This window comes from Salvia miltiorrhiza, chromosome 5 (genome assembly GCF_028751815.1).
Source record: "Salvia miltiorrhiza cultivar Shanhuang (shh) chromosome 5, IMPLAD_Smil_shh, whole genome shotgun sequence".
Classification (NCBI taxonomy): Eukaryota; Viridiplantae; Streptophyta; class Magnoliopsida; order Lamiales; family Lamiaceae; genus Salvia; species Salvia miltiorrhiza.
Window position 1 is genome coordinate 1,098,539 of NC_080391.1, and position 25,463 is coordinate 1,124,001.

The 25,463-nt window shown below is 34.0% G+C and overlaps 3 protein-coding genes across 3 annotated transcripts; all 3 read right to left on the minus strand.

Moving 5' to 3' along the window:
• Positions 1-464: 464 nt before the first annotated feature.
• On the minus strand, positions 465-5,705 carry LOC131026618 (terpineol synthase, chloroplastic-like). Its single transcript, XM_057956531.1, has 7 exons — positions 5,411-5,705; positions 5,017-5,281; positions 3,728-4,106; positions 2,736-2,954; positions 2,316-2,454; positions 1,983-2,231; positions 465-964 (listed from the first exon to the last, which is right to left on the minus strand). Exons 1-7 carry the CDS (start codon positions 5,624-5,626, stop codon positions 674-676), a joined length of 1,758 nt encoding a protein of 585 aa, XP_057812514.1. The 5' UTR covers positions 5,627-5,705; the 3' UTR covers positions 465-673.
• Positions 5,706-8,601: 2,896 nt separating this feature from the next.
• On the minus strand, positions 8,602-14,429 carry LOC131026619 (terpineol synthase, chloroplastic-like). Its single transcript, XM_057956532.1, has 7 exons — positions 14,017-14,429; positions 13,264-13,528; positions 11,990-12,371; positions 10,838-11,056; positions 10,099-10,237; positions 9,766-10,014; positions 8,602-9,063 (listed from the first exon to the last, which is right to left on the minus strand). The coding sequence occupies exons 1-7, from the start codon at positions 14,224-14,226 to the stop codon at positions 8,773-8,775; spliced, it is 1,755 nt and encodes a 584-aa protein (XP_057812515.1). The 5' UTR covers positions 14,227-14,429; the 3' UTR covers positions 8,602-8,772.
• Positions 14,430-17,026: 2,597 nt separating this feature from the next.
• Positions 17,027-25,171, minus strand: LOC131026611 (probable ubiquitin-like-specific protease 2B). Its single transcript, XM_057956523.1, has 15 exons — positions 24,790-25,171; positions 23,574-23,812; positions 23,384-23,471; positions 23,243-23,292; positions 22,787-22,975; positions 22,624-22,699; positions 21,674-21,785; positions 20,892-21,032; positions 20,017-20,217; positions 19,879-19,934; positions 19,683-19,794; positions 19,109-19,199; positions 18,439-18,546; positions 17,675-17,953; positions 17,027-17,446 (listed from the first exon to the last, which is right to left on the minus strand). The coding sequence occupies exons 1-15, from the start codon at positions 25,040-25,042 to the stop codon at positions 17,168-17,170; spliced, it is 2,274 nt and encodes a 757-aa protein (XP_057812506.1). The 5' UTR covers positions 25,043-25,171; the 3' UTR covers positions 17,027-17,167.
• Between the last annotated feature and the right edge of the window lie 292 nt (positions 25,172-25,463).

Sequence of the window (25,463 nt, forward strand, 5' to 3'; positions counted from 1 at the left end):
ACTTTTGTTTTTTATTTCATATTAATTTTTTTTATTATAATTATTAAACATGATTTACATAAGATATAAAAATTAATTACTCAATTGGGCCTGGGTTGGGCCTACAGGTGGTCCCAAGCATGTGTTTCAAAAAAGCCCAAATAAAGCCCATTTCAACTAGATTGCCACGCCCAACTAGCCAATTCACTCAATCGGGCCTGGTGTAGGACAACCCATACTATGTCTGGGCTGGGTCAGCATTACCCAATTGACATGTCTAAACATACTAGTGTCTGATTGAATCAGACAACGAATCATAACTTAGTTGGTAAAACACTTTCTCTTTAACCATTATGTCGAAAGATTCGAATCATTACAAGAGAAAATGAAGAGTTATTATTGACCCGAAGAGATAAAATCATACACAAATTATGGGACATAACAAAATATTAAAACTAACACTAACAAAATGGAACATAACAAAGTATGAAATAGAGGATCTCATCCACTCGAACTCTTCGTACTGATATTTGTCAATCATTCGCAAATACAATAGAAGATATCACAATATTAATTATAATACAATAAAATATCCAAATTGCACTAGACACTAGACAATACACACCAAAATTATATCTTTATTTTTCTATATGTATATATAATATATATATCGAATTGTAGGTATAATTCCTTCCTAAACAATAGGTTGAAATATCAAAGTTGAGATGCGTTCCTCCATTTGTGGATTCGACATTCCATGGCCATCTCCATGTTGATACATATACTGCGCCTGTCTGCCAAGATCAGCTGCGCTTCTGATAAAATCTTGTGAGAATGGAGAATCTTTAAAGCTTTCTTCATTCGTCTTCATCCATGTTTCCCTTACCATACCCATCACATGCTCGCGAGCCTCCTCAATCGAAGCTCCCGTCTCGTTCATGTAGCACTCCACTGCTTTCGGCACATCGCCTCTTTGCATCTCAAACTAAAACAAGTTCAAACCAATATAACTGATGGAACAGATGTATCTGTTCAATATGTTGAAAATTTTGACCCTTCAGCAGGGGCGGATCCAGGATTTGCCGATAAGGGAGACTGAACTTGAAGGTATGCCTGGGGGTTGGGGGGCGGGTAGCCCCCGAGCCAAATTTTTCGAACAGACCGTATAGTTCATCTTTATCTTTATGTTCAAGTATAATCTTAATGGACTTAGAATTATAGTTTGATCACTAATTATAATCAATATTTGTTTTCTTTTTATTGATTCAATAACAAATATATTGAAAGCATATAAAAAACTATCTCTCTATGTTTTTTAAAAAATTAACCTATCTTCTACAAGAATAAATTAATTTTTTATTATTATTTTGAATTTTTTTTTATCTTTCTCTGAAAATTGGATTGGGCTATGAGCTGAGCTACATAGATATTAAGCTAAATATATTAATACATATAAAATAAAATTTTCGGGTTGTACTGGGCTGGAGCCCACTGCAGCCCCAACTAAGATCCGCCCATGCCCTTCAGGATTCGAACCCCAGACCAACATGCTTGTTCATAAAAATTATTGAGTTATTCTTTTGACACTTAATAATCTATTCGGGACTTCTTAATTTCTCAAAAATATTTACTTTCTCAACGGATCCTTTCTCTGTATATGTATATATAAAGGTTAATGGCCTACAAATACACGAATTATGCTCAAATTTTGATTTTTAACCATAAGTCATAACTCCCTTTGATCTGATTTGCTCATCAGGATTGATCTCTTCGTCAAAATTGATAAAACTGGCAAACATATAAATGGAATTTTGACTAATTGATCCTGATCAGCTTCTCCACATAGGATTAAGTGTGGCAGGAATTCTAATTTAGGTCGAATTTCAAAAAATTAAACGTTTATGTATTATTTATACCAAGAAAATAGGGTTAGTTAAAAATCAAAATATGGGTATATTTCGTGTATTTATAAATAATTAACTCTTATACGCAATCAAACGTACCGGTGATGTTCCAAGATCATCTGCAAGGCGAAGAACCATTGCTGAATTACGAATTACGTCATCATAATTACGCAGGCTCTCCGCAGCCTCCTTCTCAATTGGATTTGAGATGAGAAAAAACACATGAGCTAATATTAAATGAGCTGATATCGAAAGCCATGCGACGTCGATGTATTCTTCCATTGTTGGCTTATAACCAGTGTGGTACCACTCTGCCTCTTTTGCATATGCTGCACATAAATCTGCCCACTGCAGAAGACAGTTAGTTTTTGTTAATTTTGTATATAATTAACGTTTAATTAATGAATTAGGGAAGAAATTAGGTAGCATTACAAATTTTCTTAAATCTTGAATGATGAGAATGCCTTGTTCCTTGAGAACATGGTAGGCCATCTCGTTGATGAAGCTGTCCAACGCCAGATAACAAATCTGCATATAGTTTGGGAGATGATCTAATATTTCAACATCCCATCTGCACATCATGTAACGAGTTAGAGGGATTGTTAGGATAGTAACTTAGATTGATTTAGAAAGTAGGACAAAATCTTCGGACTTCAAAAAATAGGACACTAATTAATAAGTAATGCATCCGTAGGACAATTCTCGGCCCATTTTAAGAGTCAAAAACCCTCGAACTCTCATTCAAATCAAACGCCTCGTTACACTTGACAATCTTTAAACTTCATCTATATATGTAATAGATAATGTCACACAACATGGCAATAAATGATTGTAAATGTGTTGAGCTGATACCTTAGAATGGCGTCGTTGAAAAGCTGTGTTTCTTCCAAGGTGCCATAGACATCAAATACATCATCAATTGTTGTTATTAAAATGAAAAGCTTGGTCGTCATGATTCTTGGATATCCATATTGAGGTTGGAATAGCAAACCCACGTTCCATATGTAGTTCTCCACCACCCTATCTCTCGCAAACGGCAGTTTCTCAGCCAGCTCCGTTTCCTTCCACCATCTATACATACATACATACATAGATACATACATACGTCATTGAACTCTACACTCAGCAAATATCGCAAAATACTGAGTTCGAGGGTTTTTTAGGACAGTAACTTAGGTTGATTTGGAAATTATGACAAAAACTTTTGGACTTGTAAAAATGGGACACTAATTTTTTTTTAGAGTAAAATAGAACACTAATTAATAAGTGTTGCACCCGCAGGACATTTCTCGGCTAATTCTCGGCCAATTATCGACTGAGAAATGTCTTATTTTTACGACGCTTATTAATTAGTGTCCTATTTTACTCTAAAAAAATTAGTGTCCTATTTTTACAAGTCCGAAAGATTTTGTCCTAATTTCCAAATCAGCATAAGTTATTGTCCTAAAAAATCCTCTAACTCCAAATTACTTATATGTTCATTATAGTTACTTTATTATTTCTGTGCAGGCATTTAGTTTGGTGGATATATAGGATAGATAAATATGATTAGAGAGTGATTAAATAATTCATTATCCAACTTTGGAGAAATAATCACTCAGTTGCATTATTAGAGTGAGGGCCGAGTTATCTATCGCGGACTCAATCACTCAGTTGCATTATCAATCATATCTTATTGCTCAAACCAAACGCCTCCTCACCATAAAAAGGTTTGTATTTAAATGAAAAATAATATCCTTCTTATTGTGAAAACTATGAGATCTAATTATAGTAATAACTTATACGTTCAGTGCAAATCGCATTGTAAATCGCTAGCTAGGTATATATATGAAGTAGTTAGTTACCTGGAGACTTCTTTAAGTTCTTGGTGGTATGATGCTTGAACGATATTGAAATCCAATTTGGCAAGCTCGAGAAGAATGGGATTCACATCTGATCTCTTCGAGTAGGCGTCGACGAACCATCTCGCGTTCGGCCTCTGAACGCTCCAATGCAGAGGAAGCTCAAGGGAACGGCGAACTAACGACGAGAGATGCTCATCCATTATTCCATGATCAAGTTTTTTCTGCAGAAGATTTGTGGAAAACACTCTCGCTTGCTCAAGAGTAATTTCACCTTCCGTTAAGAGGAATGAAGCTTCATACAGTTGCAACAGTCCTTCTATATTCTCACCCAAGCTCGGTTCGAACTCGCCCTCGTCGTTCTTGAAATCATCAAACACCTCTGTGAAAAATTATAGAAAATTATAGAAGTAACATAAGTTTTCACTACAAATTAATTAAGACCCTCAACTTTTGAAAAAGTTTGATTTATGTCTCGTCTTTACTGAATCGCCTCACCAGAATCTACATTATTCAATATAAAACTGTAGAAAAAACCTAAACCCTAATAAGCCACGTCAGAATCTGGCGAGGTGATTCATCATTCCGTCGCTGAATTTTTTGTATGGCGTGACATAAATCAAACTTTTTTCAGAATTCACTACAAAAAAACGCATAATCACCGGCCCAAAATACCAGCGGCCCACCAACGGCTGAAGAGGCGACCCGCATATTTTTAAATATAGACAGAAATACCGGCGGCACTACCGCCGGCGAACAACACCGCCACCACAAATATGTATTAGTTCTTTTTTTTTTTAATACTACCGGCTGCTGCTGCCGGTGATTAGCGGCGGGAGACTCTGCCGCCGGTAAATGAAATGGGTAGGCGATTAGCGCGCGGCGGTGTGGGCCGCTGCCGCCGCCGTCAAGGTAAGACCCCACCCTTCCTTTTGTGTCTCTCTCTGTCTCTCACCCTCTCTCTCTCTCCCTCTCTTTCTCTCTCTCTCTAATTTCAGCCTGCCCCGCCGCATCACCGCTCCGCCGCCAACCACTACGTACGCTGTCACAGCGTTCTCACCATTTTATTTATTTATTTATTTACCATTATTTTGTTAGATTAAAATTAAAGTTAATTAGATTAATTTTAATTAATTTAGAGTATGATTAATTTTATTATTATTTATTTATTTACTATTATTTATTCCATGATCAAACTTTTTTCAGAATTGTAGGTTTCACTTTAGGATATTTTTCTGAAAACGCTAAAAATTGGGGACATACGCTATGACAAACTCTTGAATTTTTTTCACCTTGAGAAACCCTAAAACCTTGTTGTCTGAGGAGTCTGAAGGCAAGAGCTGTTGAGCAGAGATCCCTTTCGGAGTTGTTGCAATATTTTTTCTCCAAATAGATATGATTCAAGACTTGGTTGATTTGGTGGTTGAAATGATAACATATTCCTAGTTTTTGGAGGTCATCAATCAACTCCAACTGCATAAACCAATTGGATTCTTCACCCAACAACTTCTTCACTTGCACAACCAGCTCAGATGCCCTTCTGCTGTACTTCTCTTCCTGCATATATTGTATGTGTGAGGGTTATATTTTTTTTTCCCCTTTGTAAGAACGAGTAATCTTGGTACGAATCTAAATCCCCATATATACATATATATATATTAAAAAAAAAAGAGTGCGTGCACATACCGTAAATACACTGTTGAGTGACTGAATACGATCGAAATCCCAAAGGGTAGGCGTGTAATTACCCGATCTTCGTGTCGATTGATCGTCACTGAGATAATCAGAGGTGAGTTTGAGGGAGCAAGAAGGTAGGGGCGTTTTTGGACCTTTTTTGGCAAAATTATGAACACAATTAGTTGGCTTGTTGGGAATCGCCAAAGCCATTATGATGGTAGACATTTTTATGATCACTCGATCTTTTCTTTTTAGAGGATGGATATGATCTCTGGGATTCAATGAAGTTGGTTTCGCTATATGTATATATAGGGTGTGATTATAGTAAGAACTATTTTTGGGGTTGGCCATGAAAACCGTAATTTAAAATGAGAACTGAGAACACTGCATTAACCTGTAAAGTTACAGTGTTCGCGATGAAATTAACCTCGCAGGATTCAAACTCATGTATTGCATTCATCCATCAAGATGATGCATCACTGTATATCTTTACGGTCGAATGGTTGAAAATGGTTCTCGGTTCTCATTTTAAATAAAAATTCTCATTTGAATCTCTCCCTATATATATATATATATATATATATATATATATATATATAGGGGGGCGCTCCACTGAGACCCCCTATTTTTTGTATAACATGAGGACAATGAATAAGACATATAATACTAATGAACAAGATGTATATACTGATGAAAAACAAAATTTAAAAAATTGGTAATGCATAAGTCCATTATCACCGGACCATCGGTGTGGAAGGAATCACAGCTTGAAAAATAGTGCAATTCATAATAATATTATGGGGTATTTGTGTTATTATATTTTCTCATGTTTTCCTCCTTAGAGAACATGGCATAAAATAAGTAGCGTGATAAAAATTTTCCATATATTTTCTTATGTCTCATTTTCTCATGATAAATTAACAACCGAAAAAATCGAGCACATGACATGACACCCTTCAACATGGCTTTATCTTCAAAAATTAAAAAAAAAAAAAAAAAAAAAAAAAAAAAAAACACTAGCCATGATAGATATAGTCTCTAGCTTCAATGGGAACATAACTATTTCATTAATGATATGCAAACAATGTGTTCCTTATGTTGCATTGCATATGAGCAAGGTAATGGAAGTTGAAGTAACCAAAGCAGCAGCCAATAAATATAATAGAGCTGAAAGAAAGCACTTCTATATATGGATTTGGTCAAAATTCTTGTGTACTACTATGTTAATAGATCAAGGTTCTCAAATCAGTAGATAGGGGTGTTTGGTGAGCTTGTAAGTGTGTTTTGTAGCTTATTATATCAAAGTATAATAACATTTATTTACAATTTTATTGTTATTTCCATTTATCTAGTTAAATAATTAGATTTTATAGGATATTTATCTTTTTCGAGATTCTTAAAAGTGTTATGGATATAATATTGAATAGATTTTGGATCAAATAATGTAATTAATGAATATATTTTTGTAGTATTTTGATATCTAATGTAATATTTTCTTTTAAATATATAATAAATAATTTACATGATTTCCCTTAAAATTAAATACGTAATAAGCTATATAATAGAAAATTTATATTTTGTGCCCGATACACTTTTTATATTAGTATAGTATAGATAATCATTTTACAAAAATAACATTACAGCTAATTTGTTATTACCATCATATATTCTTTTAATTTTTACCATTCTAACTAGAATTTTCTCTCTAATTCAAAATTATATACTTCGTTTATAAGCTCAATTATCGAAACACTTTAGAAACTTATAAATTTTAAAACATTACATCTTATTAATTAATTAAGTGAGTAGCGGCTCGCATTGATAGAATTTTCTTGTGACTAGCTAGATATATATTTGATTTTGTGGAATTAAATGACATATAAATTATCTAGCTAGAATTTTCTTAGTAGGGTAGATGATAGTAGGGTATTCAATTTCTTATATTCAATTTCTCATATAAATTATCTATGTTTAAATTTAGTCACTTGAAAGTGAAGTTTGATAAGTGAAGCATTAAAGTGATTAATACTTATTCTAGATGGATTAATTAGGATTGATTAATCGTGGACATAAGTTATTATTCTAACGGTTGTAATTATAGTGCGCGCAGCAATTCATTAAACGATCAAAATCGTTTCATTCAAAAATCATTATTTTTTTGATCCACATTCCACACTAATTCTTGAATCTTAATTCTAACACGCTTTATAAACTGACAATCGAGCCCTCTTCACTTGGTTTTTCCACACTAGACTTTAAAAGAGTAATTAAAGTAATAGAACTTCATGTCCGCTATTTATTTTCGCTAAGCCACAAGTGTATGGTGTAATTACAATATAAGGAAGAAGGTCGTATCACACGATGACACGAAGATTAGTGGTTAAACTCTAGTGATTATCCTAATTCATTGAACTAGGGCTATTTATATAAGTGGTATAGTGGGTGGTTTGGTTATCTAAGTGATTACCTAACAAATTCAAAGACAATCAAAATCAAGCAAACTTCAAACAAACAATGTAGATTAAGGAAGTGATGAAGGTGATTTAGGGACTAGACATCAATGGATTAGCAATAGACATTAATGGATTAGCAATGAACTTCATTCTAAGTCAATATTAATCTTGATATGGACTTTTCAATTTTTGTAATTTCGTCCTCCCAAAATTTTTGATTAGTGTCGGATTGTTGAGTTGGAGTTTACGTGGATTAGTTCGCCACATAATATTCATGTTATGACGTTGTTTTATATAAAATAGCTGAATTTTAGAAATTATGGTGCAAATACATAATACAATCCATTTATAATTTGGAGAAGTTTTTAATTGAAATTGTACGAAACGACGTCGTTTAAGCCTAACAAAAACGACGTTGTTTTACTAATCCACGTAAGCTCTAATTCAAACACTCTGGCAATCGAAAAAAAACTAGGTGGACAGAATTGCAAAAATTGAAAAGATGGTGATTTAATTCGCCACACTTCAAAAGTCACGTTGCAAATCCCAAACCAATACACCCCCTAAGACTTTTTAGTTTTATAATAAATAATTATTAAAATTAATAATGGAATACTAATAATGAAATACAATAAACTATAGAACAAAGAACCTCATCCGTAAAACCACAAAATTAATATAGATACTCTTTGGGCACAAAATTATTAATTTATATATACCTTGTAAAAATTAAAGAAAACAAGAGGCTCATGTCAATGCACGATCCACTCAAACTCTTCATATTGACGAATACAATAGAAGATATCACATTAAAATACAATACAAGATCCAAATTACATTCAAACACCAAAATTATTTATTTTATAGTTTTATATGTATATGTATATGTATCAAATTCAATCAAGGTATAATTCCTTCCTAAACAATAGGTTGAAATATCAAAGTTGAGATGCGTTCCTTCATTTGTGGATTCGAAATTCCATGGCCATCTCCATGTTGATACATATACTGCGCCTGTCTGCCAAGATCAGCTGCGCTTCTGATAAAATCTTGTGAGAATGGAGAAGCTTTAAACCTTTCTTCATTCGTCTTCATCCATGTTTCCCTTAGCATACCCATCACATGCTCGCGAGCCGCCTCAATCGAAGCTCCCGTCTCGTTCATGTAGCATTCCACTGCTTTCGGCACATCGCCTCTTTGCATCTCAAACTAAAACAAGTTCAAACCAAAAATAGAAACTTGATACGGTTAGGTTTTATTGAGAAATTTATTTTTCGTGAGAAATGTGAATAATGAACAAATTAATAAATTCTACGAATAAGCCAATAGAACTGATGAACAACAGACCTATCTATTTAATACAATGTTGAAAATTTCGACCCTCCAGGATTCGAACCCCAGACTAACATGCTTGTTCATAAGTTATTCATAACCATTAAAAATTTGTTCAGGCCTTCTTAATTTCTCAAAAATATTTGCTTTCTCAACGGATCCTTTCTCTGTATATGTATATATAAAGGTTAATTGCCTACAAATACACAAATTATGCTCAAATTTTGATTTTTAACCATACTTCATAAGTCAGAACTCCCTTTGATCTTATTTGTTCCACGTAGAATTAAGTGCGGCAGGAATTCTAATTTAGGTCGAATTTCAAAAAATTAAATGTTTATGTATTATTTACCATGAAAATAGGATATATTAGTTAAAAATCAAAATATGGGTATATTTCGTGTATTTATAGATAATTAACTCTTATACGCAATCAAAGGTTTAGTACGTACAGTCTGTTGGTAAGACGCTTCTCCTCCAACCAAGAGGTCGGGGGGTTCGAGTCTCCTAGAGGGTTAGTGTGTGAATGTGTTTTTCCTTTCTTTGGGTAATAACAATTTAAAAAAAAAAAGTACGCACCGGTGATGTTCCAAGATCGTCTGCAAGGCGAAGAACCATCGCAGAATTACGAATTACGTCATCATAATTACGCAGGCTCTCCGCAGCCTCCTTCTCAATTGGATTTGAGATGAGAAAAAACACATGAGCTAATATTAAATGAGCTGATATCGAAAGCCATGCGACGTCGATGTATTCTTCCATTGTTGGCTTATAACCAGTGTGGTACCACTCTGCCTCTTTTGCATATGCTGCACATAAATCTGCCCACTGCAGAAGACAGTTAGTTTTTGTAAATTTTGCATATAATTAACGTTTAATTAATGAATTAGGGAAGAAATTAGGTAGCATTACAAATTTTCTTAAATCTTGAATGATGAGAATGCCTTGTTCCTTGAGAACATGGTAGGCCATCTCGTTGATGAAGCTGTCCAACGCCAGATAACAAATCTGCATATAGTTTGGGAGTTGATCTAATAATTCAACATCCCATCTGCACAAACCACTTTAATTAGTCAATGCCCATTATCACAAAAACTAAAAGTATCTTAATTACGGGTCAAAATCTAAAAGACGGATTAATAGTAGTAGGGTCCACACAACTTCACTCATATTTAAAGTGGGACCCCTTTTCCACCTGGTTCGCGCCTAATTCCGGGCCACGCGTGAAGCGTACCAAGGTTACCAAACACGCGGTTAAGCCAGTATACCTATGCTAATCCGTCGTATACCAAGCTACCAAACGCGTCCTAAAAGTACCCGTTTTCGTCCCAAATGTGGCAAATATTTTGTGGACGGTGGGAGTAGTGTATTTATAATTTTATTGGTGTTTGGTTTACTTGGATCTTATCTCATGCAAAACTCTTCCCCCATATATATCTCCTATTAATGATTGACATATGACAATACTAGGGAGCTAGGTGTTTGGTTAGATAAGATTGATAAGATGATTAGAGTGCTGATCAAGCACGGCCGAATCATGCAAATCAAACATTTGATCATTAAATTGAGTTATTTTATCAGTCATGCTTTATCAATTAAACCAAATGTCACACAAATCGGCAATAAATGATCGTAAATGTGTCGAGCCAACCTTAGAATGGCTTCGTTGAAAAGTTGTGTTTCTTCCAAGGTGCCATAGACATCAAAAATATCATCAATCACTGTTATCAAAATGAAAAGCTTGGTGGTCATGATTCTTGGATATCCATATTGAGGTTCGAACAGCAAGCCCACGTTCCATATGTAGTTCTCCACCACCCTATCTCGCGCAAACGGCAGTTTCTCGGCCAGCTCCGATTCCTTCCACCATCTATACATACATACATCATTCAACTCTACACTCAGCAAATATCACAAATTATTTATAGGTTCAGTATGAGTTTAAAATTCTTTAAAATCATTATCTTAAGGCGATTTGTAAAAATAGACCAATTTTTTTCAAACTTGCAGAATTGAACAAGTTATTTTAAATTTTGGTATTCCTGGGTCATATTTTGGCCCAATCCGCATCTGTGAGCCACATTTGGGCCCATCTTAAGTGCAAAATAGTCTAATTGGGTCTAAATGTGGCCCACATGCCTGTTTTTGCAAACACGAAAAAAAATAGCATATTTTTGCAAACTGCCCTAAAATAGTGGCGTAAAAAAATTAAACTCGATTCAATATAGTTACTTTATTATTTCAGTGCAGTTAGTTTGTGAATTAATTCTTTCCATAATTCTCACAATAAAAACCTTCTTATTGTGAGAATTATGAGAACTAATTATAGTGCAGTAACTTTATACGTTGAGTGCATATAGCATTGTATAACCATATATGTAAATTTTTTAAGGGTAAATATCACTTTAAACCCCAAACTATTTTCACACTATCAATTATATCCTGAACTATCGAAAATAATTTTTTAAACCTTGAACTATTAATTTTGTATTAATTGTAACATTCGTTTATTTTTTTAGCTTCAAAAATTTGACGTGACTTACCAGATACCACAATGTATTTACAATCATTCTTTTTCTGACCTATATTATATAAAACGACGCGATTATATGCATTACTCATTAAAAATTCAAAGGATGAATAATGGATAAAGGGTACAATTGATACAAAATTGATAGTTCAAGGTTTAAAAAATTATTTTCAATAGTTCAGGATATAATTGATAGTGCGAAAATAGTTTGGGGTTTAAAGTGATATTTACCCATTTTTTAATTATAGTTAGGTATATGAAGTAGTTAGTTACCTGGAGACAACTTTAAGTTCTTGGTGATATGATGCTTGAACAATATTGAAATCCAATTTGGCAAGCTCGAGAAGAATGGGATTCACATCTGATCTCTTGGTGTAGGCGTCGACGAACCATCTCGCGTTCGGCCTCTGAACGCTCCAATGAAGAGGAAGATCAAGCGAATGGCGAACTAACGACGAGAGATACTCATCCATTATTTCGCCGTGATCAAGTTTTTTCTGCAGAAGATTTGTGGAAAACACTCTCGCTTGCTCAAGACTCATATCACCTTCCGTTAAGAGGAATGAAGCTTCATACAGTTGCTGCAGTCCTTCTGTATCCTCACCAAGGCTCGGTTTGAACTCGCCCTCGTCGTTCTTGAAATCATCAAACACCTCTGTGGAAAATTAAAGAAAATAAGAAAATTATATACATCTTCCGTCCACAAAAAATGGTACTCCCTCCGTCCCCAATATAAGTTCCTCTTTGGGGACGGCACGGGTTTTAATGAAAAGTGGTAAAGTGTATTGATAGTGGAGAAAAATATGTTATAATTAGTATTGAGAGTGGTGAAAAGGTGAAAAGGTGTTATAATTAGTATTGGGAGTGGTGAAAAAGTGAAAAGTAAGAATAAATAAAGTATTATTAGTGGTGGGGTAGTTGTCCAAAAATGGAAAGAAAGAAAGATGAACTTATTTGGGGGACGTCCCAAAAAGGAAAAAGAGGAACTTATTTCAGGGACGGAGGGGGTATATTTTTGTCATTTTGGAACGTCCACAAAAATTAGTCATTTCTATCACTTGATGGGCCCCTTTCTCCACTCACAATATAATTAATTATCATTATTAACACTACTTATTAAGCGGGACCCTTTTTCGACTCACAATACACTCTACTGTTTTTATTAAAATTTGTGGTGTCCCCTTCTAAGACTATTTTCTATGGACGAGGTAGTATATAAAAAAAGTAACAAAAGTAATACATAGTGACAATTATAGTTTTATGTCTCCAACATAAGTTTGCACTTCAAAAACCCTCAATTTTGAACATGATTTATGTCTTGTATTATAGAATCCGGCAATATTAGTATAAAATTGTTGAAAAAACCCTAAACCTTAATAATGCAAGTAAGAATATGGCGAGGTGACTCATCATTCTGTCATTTGAATTCTACATGACGTGACATATATCAAACTTTTTCCAAAATTGTGGGTTTTAACTTCAGGATAGGTTTTTGAAAACCCTAAAATTTGGCACACAAACTATGATAAACTCTTGAATTTTTTCACCTTGAGAAACTCTAAAACCATGTTGTCTGAGAAGTCTGAAGGCAAGAGCTGTTGAGCTCAGATCCCTTTCGGAGTTGTTGCAATATTTTTGCTCCAAATAGATATGATTCAAGACTTGGTTGATTTGGTGGTTGAAATGATAACATATTCCTAGTTTTTGGAGGTCATCAATCAACTCCAACTGCATAAACCAATTGGATTCTTCACCCAACAACTTCTTCACTTGCACAACCAGCTCAGATGCCCTTGTGCTGTACTTGTCTTCCTGCATATATAGTATGTGAGAGGGTTATATATTTTCCCCCTTCGTAATTAAGGACGAGTAATCAGGGTACGAATCTACGAGGGTGTTTGGCTAAACTTATTTTAAAGAGCTTATAATTAAGTTCTTGTAGCTTATAAGATATAGTTTCTTATGAGCTTATAAGTTGTCAAAGTGTTTGGATAATTGAGCTTATCAGCTACAGAGAGAAAATCGAAGAGATATGAAACTACAATAATATATGATGAAAATGAAAAACTATGGTTGAGTTATTTTAGTAAAATGCGTGTTGCTTATAAGACATATAATGATCAAATAAGTTGGGAAAATAAAAGCTTATAAACTCTTAGAACTTATTTTCAGAGCTTATAAGCTTTTTTTAGGAACTTATTTTATCAAACACTTTGAAGGAGCTTATAAGCTCAGTCAAACAAACACCCTCTAAATCCTCATCTCAAAAAAAAAAAAAAAAAAAAAACGTGTGCACATACTGTAAATACACTGTTGAGTGACTGAATTCGTTCGAAATCCCAAAGCGTAGGCTTGTAATTACCCGATCTTCGAGTCGATTGGAGTTGATCGGTGCCGAGATAATCAGAGGTGAGTTTGAGGGAGCAAGAAGCTAGGCCCATCTTGGCAAAGTTATGAACATTTTTAGTTGGCTTGTTGGGAAATGCCATGCCCATTATAATGCTAGACATTTTTATGATCACTTGATCTTTTTCTATTTTGAGGATGGATCTTTGGAAGTTGAGTGGAATTAGTTGGTGATATACATGAACATATATAGAGTAATCTAAGCAAAAAAAAATTGGTTAGAATACTTATATAGCCAACTATATATGAATTTGTCCATATCTATATTTGCAAGCCTATAATTCATTACTATTTACTTGTGAGAGTGGATTCGTAGATCTTGTAAGATATTGTTTAGCTAATAAGTTTGGATGTGTGTAGGTTTCGTGTATTGAATATTATATGAAAATTGATTGATCGGTGGGCATGTATCGAAGCATACCCAACAAAATTATAGGGAATGAATATCTATATATACTAATATAAAAAGTGTCTTGGACAAAAAAATATAGATTGCGTGTTATATCTATATTACATATTTTAGTTTAAGAGTTATTTTATAAATAATATATTATATATTTATAAAAAAAAATATTAATTCATTAGATATTACACTAAATTAATCTATTTTATGCATATCTATAGCTATTTGATAGGCTTATAAATAAGTATCTCTATCTAATAAAATATATTTAGAAGAATATACATACTAATTCATTAGATATACTCTAAAAATCTATCTCTATATTTCTATATATTTAAAACAATAAATTAATTTGTAATTTTAAAAAAATCTATATGAATATATCACTATATTAGATTTACATAAAAAAAAAATAGATTTGCAGTTTCACATCACTTTTTTACTGAAAGAAGATCGATCGATCTCAAAAATACTATAACAATATATTAATTCATTAAATATACATCAAAAATCTATATGATTTTATCTTTCATCGCTACATTAATATATGGTTTTGACGACAGAATTTTCGGTTGTAAAAGTTGCATTTTTTGGTAGTGAATTAAAAATCTACTTCAATTTTATACTACTAGCCATCAAAAAAATAGTTATTGTGAAATTTATTACAATCTCTCCGCTAGTTCACGTAAACATAAATAAATTAAAGCCTCAAAACAATACGAGAATCTGGTAATTCAGTTCCGTGAACCACCAACGCCTGAGAGGGCCTTGTTCAAGGAAAACAATCCACTACATAAAATTAGTTTTATTCATAGCTCCTAATTAACACATTACATTATTGATGCATGATACTATGGGCTCGTTTGGTACGCGGTATGGAATAAGGTGTGATATGTTTGACTGTGATATTTTTCTACTATATGTCATATTAATATCATGTTTGGTAGAATATATTAAAATATATGTAAAATATGTTTGGTATGATGTACGAAGATTATATAAAGTTAATAATAGTTATAATTAAGATTTGTATTACGTATACCACCTCCGTAAATGGTATACGAAATCCCTCAAATCAGTATAATATTTTCAGGCTTTTAATTTATTAAAGGGTCATGTGTTTATCGTATTACTTCTTATCAAATACTATATTAGGGTGTCATAGATGCATTATACACCCTAATCACTCGTACTAAACGAGCCCTGTAAGCATCCACATGGCTATGTATGTTGATGACAACTAAACATGAAATTTAAAACAACAACCACATCTATAACGTGCATGGATGTGAAAATATACCTAGAAATCTAGAGCATGAGATTTGTTTCCATCTTTCACCCTTTTAAGTATACAAATTAATTAAAGATACATCTAACTTATTCTCACAAGATATTGATTAAAGTCGCAATCCACATTATATATCAAGTCATGTAAAAGAGATACAAACACTCGACCAATTCCCACTGAGTGATACGTGACAATCACTATCCCACGTTTTACACATGTGATGTTGAGGTTGAGTCGGGGCAACCTCGCAATATATATAATTATAGTTGAATAAAAAATAGCTCTCATATATTTATTTATTTTATTTTCTTTGAGATACATTGCTCCCGTATTGTATTTTAATAAGTGAAAATGTGAAATACGAGAAAGTACAATGCCATAATTAATCTTTTTTTTTTTTTTGAGGAAAAACCATAATTAATCTTTGATAATTGAGCAAAGTGGGTAATTGCAGCGGCTAAGCCACTCATAATAACTATATAAATCAAATGCTTTAATTATTGTATGTATGTATGTATAAAATAGTGTTTATATTAGAAGAAAATACATCTTTAGCTCACTAGCATTTAATAGAGAAAAAAAGTTATTGGATAAAAAATAATAGCATTTCTCATTGCAATATTTATAACTCAAATAATACTTTATTTATAAAATCCACCTCGATGGGACAAGTCTAGCGAAAGTAATCGTGGAAATTCATCTTGGGAAAGCAACGTTAATCCCCTTAATCAACAAGGCTTACGAGATAATCTTATTTTAATAGGGTCACGTAACACTACTCGTTGGTTAAGTAAAAAAAAAATATATACTAATATTGCTGCAGTTAATTTCAAAATTCAAACATGAATTTTGAAAATCAAAATTTTCAACTAAAGACACCAACAATAATTTTACTAGTTTTCTTCAAAATTAAATTCGATTATGAAAACCACTTTATTGCAATATTACTCTTGCAAGATGCATATATTTAGTAATTTACACTTGCACATGCGCATAAGGATATTTATTGTATAAATTAATCCCATTTATTGTTTAATTTCAACTAATTCCAATGCAAATAAAGGGTTTAGCTAGAGCCCAATTCTTGGTCTTATTAAAATGAATTGAAACTTTGAAATATTCTCAATCCCTTGATAATGAGCTAATTTTACTTGATTCATATTCAAGGGTAGGATTTGAGAAATTCTAACAATAAAAGTAAAAACACTTCGTATATCTTATCAATCATGAAAAGTAAATGCCTATTAACGATGTTTATTACTGCGACGAAATTCAAAATCTCCAGCATATTTAAATGCATGTCCTGTACATATTTACATTCCCTCTCCAAAAAAACAAAAGCATCTGCTTGCTTTCAGTTTGGGATAACATGTCTCCTTCGGATGCTTACCATCTCAATTTCGTCTTCGGAATCCTCGACCACACGAGCTGCAAGATCCTTGCTCGTCATTGAAGATGTCTCGTCTCCACTCTCGGTATCCTGTACAACAGCTACTGCACCTACAGACTCGTTCGAACAAGTTTTTGTGGCCAGGAAACGATTGAGCTGACAACGTGGAGGCATCACCTCATCCGTTTCAAAACTACTTCCTACGTCTCTTGGTAGAACGGTTGTTTGCTCCGCGAATGCTTCCTGTTTGAGATCACCACAATCAGAAAACACATTTTGTTTGATAGCATAACAGAATACAAATAGTTTCCCAAATAATGTGCAGGAAGTTTCGCAGATTGCATCTGTTGGAAGGTAAACACATACGAATGAGAGATGATCAATATGCCATCTTAGAGGGAAAAGAGAGCAATTTGCATGAAGTTAAATGTTAGCTGGTAAAGTCAAGTTATGGAAATGATTTATCGGTACCTGCAGATTACGAGGTTGATAGCATTCTTTGGGAGCCGACTTTTCAATGTTTCTTTGCTCCAAAATGGGTGAAAAACACTGCAGCCCCGCAATATCCAAGTCATCTGCCGAGTTCAAATTGATACCACGACACACGTCTCTCCCACCATTTTTTAGTACAGATCTCGCAGCTGCAGGATCCTTCTGTGCATTATCTTGGATTAATTTATGGATCAGTTTTCTAATATGATAGCGTTTTTTCAGTGAAACCTCAGCAGGAAGGAACCAATGCTCATTAAGCTGCAGAGACAGTTCACTCTGGTAATTAGAAATACAAATGTATCGACAAAATCTCAGAGAAAAACTCATCAAGACATAATTAAAAAGAAACTAAAGGAACAACCACAGAGGCTTTCATAGTTCCGAAAACGAAAGAATACTTTAGAACATATGCTCCTCACCAAACACAATTTTCAAGACGCGTCAAATTCACATGATATATATATCACTTACAAACTACATCAGTTTACATTCTGAAATATATCATCCAAGAATTCAATGCATAGCCCAACTTGATTTCAGTCTAGAATTTCCCGAATAAAGATATAAAGCATCAGATAACACCATCTGGTAAATCCTGGTAAAATAGGGATGCATTATTTTATATAATATGTATGGAGTACTAGATAGGGAGAAACCTTTCTACCCTATAAAGGCACACAAATACAAAGACCATATTATGGCATCATATCCCAGTACGACAGTAAAAACTTTTAAAAACTTACAAATTCAATATATTTAGCTGTGCTGCAGTTTGAAACCAGCTCAAGGAAAAGTTCTGCATAGTGAAGCAAGAAAAGGCCACAATCGAACCAGTTTTCCTGCTGTGGTAGCTGAAACACCATGTATAGAAAAGAAATAAACTCAGAAATGCTAAGATAGTTCATATAAATAAGATACTGAGTGCATACACAATCACCACAGGGAAAAAAATTAGACAGCATTAAAAAAATAGGTTGCCCTTTGAACCAGTTGCAAATTAAATTAGTGTATTTGTTGTATGTTTAAAGTTTAAACAGCCAAGCACTTCCCCCACCATATTCGAGTAACTGCTTTAAAGTTTAAACCGTAAAGCATACAAGAGAAAATCCAAGATATTGCTGAAATTAGGAGTTAACTACATTACTTCCATTAAAAAGGGGCCACTCTATATCAATTTAAAATTAACAACAGAAAGATAATAAATACATTGAAATTCATCCAGTCCCGTGTTTTTCACATACATGTCATTGCGACTTGCTTATGACTTTTATATTTCACAGCTGATACATTCAACCTCATTATCCACTCTACAAAGGCATTTTATGCTGCTATCTTGTTTCCATCAAAATTACTTGAAATCAGCAAATTTGACTGCTAAGGTAGTAAGGATGGAGTTAATGAGAGTAAGAGAACCTGAAGTGAAACAAAGTTTAAATGCAAAAACTTTACTGCAATTTCCTCGTCCTGTTCATTCCCTCGCTCTTTCCATTCTTCCCACAAGTAACTGCCATTTCAAGATAAGAATGGTTTGACATAGTCCTGGTATAAAAACCATCAATATAATCCACACGTCCAAAATAAATACAAAGAGAACTATTAGCATTAACGTCCAAAATAAGCTCAATATATACAAAAAGAACCATTAAGGTCCAAAATAAGTTCAAGGAGATACTTCAGTTCCAATTTGAACTACATCTGTAGACCATTTTAAACAAGCAATTATTAGGGTCCTTATCAAGAAAATGTGATAATTCAGATTCAACGTAACCTTTGGCCAAAGTTTCCACTACTCTGAAGCAACATTCGGTTTTCTTGGCATCAAAGTCCCAGATCTTTAGATCACTAGTTCCGTGAATGGCTTAGCGATGGGTAGACAAGGCGTAATAGTTCCCCATAGATGTAAGACATAATTATGGGAATGCACAAAATCCCCACTACTTTCAAACAACGGTTGATTGCCTTGAGTACAAAAATGCCAGTGGTTTACCTTCTAATTAGTTTGTCCATGTGTAGAACTCCCTCGAACACTCTGTGGCTTCCTCTGATCGAGTCCATGTGTAGAATGCAAGGTACTTTAGATGACTGATCCGCATTTTTGCCTAAACAAGAATATTCAAAGTTGAAGTAGATAAAGTAAAACAATATAAACAAAACCAACTGCAAAAGATGCTAAGAGATTATACTTTCAAAATTAGCCACTTCTCCAGGATGGCAGATAATAATCAAACTCCAATGCAGGCTAACAGAACAGAAAAGAAACAGCCTTAGACACCCAAGTCGAAAATCAATATATTTAAAAGCTCCACAACAGCACTTATTACCTGAAGTTTACAGGTATGAATATGTAATCTTTTTCAAAAAGGTTCACACTTCTTGTCCATTTACGAACACTTTGAAAGGCATCTCTTCCTCCACAGCCTCTAGATAACTCTTGTCCCATAGGAACAAGCTTCTGAAAGAAAAATGTGTTGAAGAAGTGGAACCTGTGCTGCTCCTCCACTTTGATTTTATTTAGAAGATATCTGTCATATGACCACGTGCTTTATGTTACATTTCGCATGTAAGTATTCTTTGGTAGAGGAAGCAATGTCCTTGATATTTACACTCAGCCGTTAATAGATTTGAATTGAAACACACCTGCCCCACTAAAAATTAGTCCATCATAAAATCATTATAGCTGTTATGTAGCAAATTACCATAAAAGGTGTCAAAGCAAACTGCTTGAAAAAAACGACATGAAAGTACACAATTACTGCAAGTGGATTGCATCTTCCTAGTAAAGAGACATAGTAAATCCTTTCGTACCGTACATGGTAACCACAATGGGGAGACTGAGAAAGTGTAATCATTGTTTTTGTATTTAATAGGTCCAAAATGTTATCACAGAGTTGATGCTAAAATGTTTTCATTAAAAAAGAATCCTGAAAATAAATAAACAAACAAAAGCAATGAAAACCACTAATTGGATACGAAAAAACGTCATTTTCTGAAGTCACATAGAGACAGAAATGCAGAAGGACAAACGGAAAAATCTATATAAATAATAAATAAATAAAGATCATTAACAACTGGAAAACATACCAGCAAAGATAAGTATTACAAACATCCAAATTGAGATATAGGAAAAAGAAGATCATCAACAAATACTAGTTATGTGTGAAAGGGATGAAACAATGATTGACCTCCAAACTTTTACCTAATATAGAAGTCAATGATGGTATCATTGATGAAAGTCCTAGGCTGTAATAGCTCAATGTCCCTTCTACTTATGATGACTGCGTAAGGATCCCCGTCTGGGTACACAACTTCTTCAAAAGACTCTTCAAGGTAACACTCACTGTGATTCGAATGAGAGAAATTTCATTGTACTTCTTTGAATTGAGGAAGAAAATTATGAAAGGTATAAATATAGGGATGACAGTGTTACAAAAGATGGGAAAAACATAAGCTAGCAGATATTTGCCAGTGTGAGATTCTAAAATTAACCATGCAAATAGCATAATCCTGCATTAGAAATTTAGAATGACAGAAATAAATAGACCTTACAAATAGACGTTAATGTTTGAAGCAGACACAAAAAAAAAAAAGCCTTGGCTCAATATGATGGTCACTAAAAGCAATATGCACATTACAGGAAATATGCAGCAGCCAGCAGATGCTTAGGCACTGTCACACAAAAAAACAGAGACAGAATCCCTTTTTGCTAACAAACCCAATCCTGCATTAGTAATTATTACAAACCAAAAAATGTCATCCAAGCAGTTCTCCCTCCCAACATTCACCATGCTTCAGATTTTTCAGAATTAATCAGATGACAAGTTTCCACCCATCTCGCCTTCCTCAACACAAGGACATAACTGGGGTTTGGCCATACCAATCCCTTGAAACAGTTAAGATTTCAGATTTCCATTTCTTATTTTTGGTATTCAATCAAAATTCAGATTTTATGGAATGAATTATGTCTAATATGCAACATACATTACACTGGTTTTCCAAGAAGTTTCATATTTCAAATCCAATGATTTTATTTCTTCTTGTTTCTCAGACCACTGAGGATCATCGAGAATGACAAACTCCAGTTCCACACTACCTGCACCAAGGAGGAAAACGTATACCAATATTAAAAACCATCAAATTTGTGGCATGATTACTATAACATGAAAGACTTCTGCAACTCATTGAGTTAACGTTTTCACTAGGAAGATACAGATAAGACTATATATGTGTATGTGTATATATGTATATCCTTTATGTCCCAAGATGTTTTAAGTTTGGTACTACAGATTCCTTGAAATTTTACTATGTACATTGGGCTCTCAATGTAGACAATCGTCAAAAAACATGGACAGAATCCTTAAATCCATATACCCATCCTATGCATTTTACCATAAGCTGATAATTACTTCTCATTCCTTTTGAAAAATGAGGCAGGCTAGCAAGGTGAAAGTGTAGGCAAACGAAAACCAACAAAACTAGTAGCACTAACCTCCACTTCCTAATCAAATAGGGGCACAAACAAGAATAACTTTTTCCTGTTTTATAAGGATTCGAAATCAAGTGCAATGAGTCTACTAAGTCACTTGCTATATAAATCTACTAAAACTCAAGAGAGAAGACTGTTCAAGTTGATCAAGAGCTCATGGTTGGCTAGGACCACAAGTTCTTGATATGATGCCAATGTAAAGGAATATCCTTGTGGAGAAAGTGAGGCCAATGAGAACAAAGTTTTTTGCCACTCATAACCAACTGTTACAGAAAGAATAAGACAGTACAGTGCAACTAAAGAAATATAAATTCATTACTTAAACATCACATTGACACTTGAGAATGAAATGCAACCAAATGCACAAACTAAGTCATAGAACAAACTGGATAACAAAGAAGAAAGCCGAATTCACTGAAAAGAATCAATGGCAATAACAGGTAACCTAAAGTTGAATTGCCAGTTTCATCAGCATTTGCTTCCTTGTATCTTAAGTGTATGTTGATGACTTCAGCTTTATCCTAAATTCAGCAACGGGAGAAAAGTTAGTAAATTTCGGTAATCTACATGGAATCCACAAAGTGCATTTCAAGAGGCTGGATACAAACAGTTTCGCATTGCTGATGCTCAATATTTAAAATATCGGAGGTTGGCCATTCAACACAAAGAGTACTTTTTCTATCACAAACTGGTGAACCTTCCAATCTGATGCATCTACGAGAAAAGGTCAAGAAACATCTTCCAAAATAATTTTTCTCATGTTTAACATAATAGGGAGTAACAACCACCACTGCTTCCTGCAGAGAGAGAGAGAGAGAGAGGGGAAAAAAAGTATACATAAATGAAGATTGAACTTAGAAAGTATGAGTGGAGTAGGGAGACAATTCTTAAAACAAAAAAGAAGAAATCAATGCACAAACTTGTAGAATTGTATGAAGTAAGAGGTTTGCTGAACATACATACTACATAACATAGGGCTTAAAAGTAGTGATTAGTGAACAATAACAATAGAAAGAAACAAATATCCCATGTCTATCTAACTTATATTTCAGTAATACACTAACACAATCATTACTGTTGGCACCATTTTCTGATGATTGCCCCTTCAGTGAACCTAGAAATGAACCAAGAAACACATAAATCATACAGGTTGAGTTCAAAATAAATCACCAAATTCTATGACAGAACACTGATGAGGAAATAACCTTCATTTTCTCCCATCTTAATAGAAGAACCTAGTGAACCCAATTCCAGTCTTTCATCATCATCAGTGTCTAGATACCATACTTGGGTCTGTATACAAAGAAGATCAATAAAGACCAGTATAGGCTAGTCAAATGATTCAATTATCATATGACAAGCTAAAAACTCAAATATGTGCTATGAATTATTTACATGCTTCTTGCCAGCTGTATGACATCCTGGTTTCCTCCATCTTCCTAGGCCGGATTTTACCCCATAAGTACATTCAGAACTTTGACACTCTAGGGAAGAAAGAGACACCGATTCATAGTCTAAGGAACCAAGTGACATTTCAACATCCGTCCCAAAAGTTTTATCTTGAGACACAGTAGCAGCAGCTTCCAACTCATCATTCCCAAAATCTTTTTGTTTACTTTTGGTTCCTTGTGCAACTGGAAATGTTGGTAAGGAAAGAAGTCATAATGCTATTTTAATATCATTTGTTCAGGTAATGGCATAAAGGGCAGATAAATGTATGCAGTACTAAAAAAGATAGTAGCACAACAAACTCAAAAAAAAACAAAAAAAAAAATAGTAGCACAACAATGTGTTCGATTAAGTCAACTTACCATAAAAATTAGTACACGATGATACTGAAATTTTATGGCTTTTACCGGTGAACAATGAAGCTGTAGCCTCTAACAATTACATCAGATTCTTCTTTTCTCATTATATATTAGTTCAATCATATACTATCATTTAACAGAATTCTGTTTCACTGCCTTTTCCAATTTCCTATATGTCCTCTTATTAATCTTTCTATCTAAGGCCTCCAAAAACTTAGATTGAGAAACTCCCCTCCCTCCATTAGTCCACTAGCTTACACATCACAATTTCGGACCGATGACCAGCAATAAATATCGCCATCTTCAGACCGCTATCACATAAAGAAACTCTGTCCGCCCCGTTAAAGGTTGAAGCACAATTTATCAAGGGTATACACATTTTAGTGTCTTCGGGGACATTTACTTTTGAGGATTGGCCAAGGTAGATAAAAATAGTGTAGGCTGATCCATTGTTTGCTAAGATGGATTGAAATATGATCATTCCTATTATTTGAGCTAATTTTGTTCGATTCATACCTCCTTGACAGGATAAAAATACTCGATCATGTATAACGTAAACGCCCCCTCAATCTTTAGAACTGCTAAAGCAGTTGAAAACTCGAAAAAACACTAACTTGAAAACAAAGAAGAAGAAGAAGAAACAAACAAAACCCTGATCAATCCGTCGTCTCAATAACGCGCGGCGCAACCCATACCGCAATTCATCCAACGCCTCAAACAAAATAGCAGGTTGGGAACAATCATTAGGGCATTAGAGCCAAAACATAGTGCCATTATCGTAATCGCGCGGGTTTTTCACTTACAGCACTTAAGGAAATCGTATTTATCAACGGATTTACGACGGCGTACGGGTTTGCTGCTAGGGCTTTTAGCTCCGAATTTGGTACATATTTTGGCTGATTTGTCCTCCGCCAGCAAATCATCAGAAGTAAATTCAAAGACTGAGAAAATGTTGTTGCTGCTCCGGCCACCACCGTCGTTGATGCTGCTGGCGGCGCCACCGTCAGATTTTTTACCGGCGTTTCTTCTCTTCCCCATAGTGATCGGAAATGGCATAGATTGGGAAATTTATCCCGGGAAGTTGAACGGTTTGCCAAGAGAAAATTTGAGTGCGTTTCAGTGGGAAAAAAAAAATTCAAATTTTAGGTATATAGAAATAGTAGCTTCCTTGCAACCCCAAAGGTTGGGTCTTTGAAAATATTATTTTTCCTATTATATATATAAATAAATAAATATATAATTGTGAATTAGTACCTTTTTCATCCCGGGTATGTCTACTTTAATGGAAAACGAGAGAAAATATATTCATTTTCCCACCATGTTTATATATTTACTATTATGATAGAAAATTTTCTCCGAACATGATGTATATTTTCTCGAATAGCTTTTTTTCATTCATTTTCTCTCTAATATCGAATAATATTATTTTTGGGGAGTGGTGTAAAAATATTTTTCAACATTTTCTCATCTTTTTATC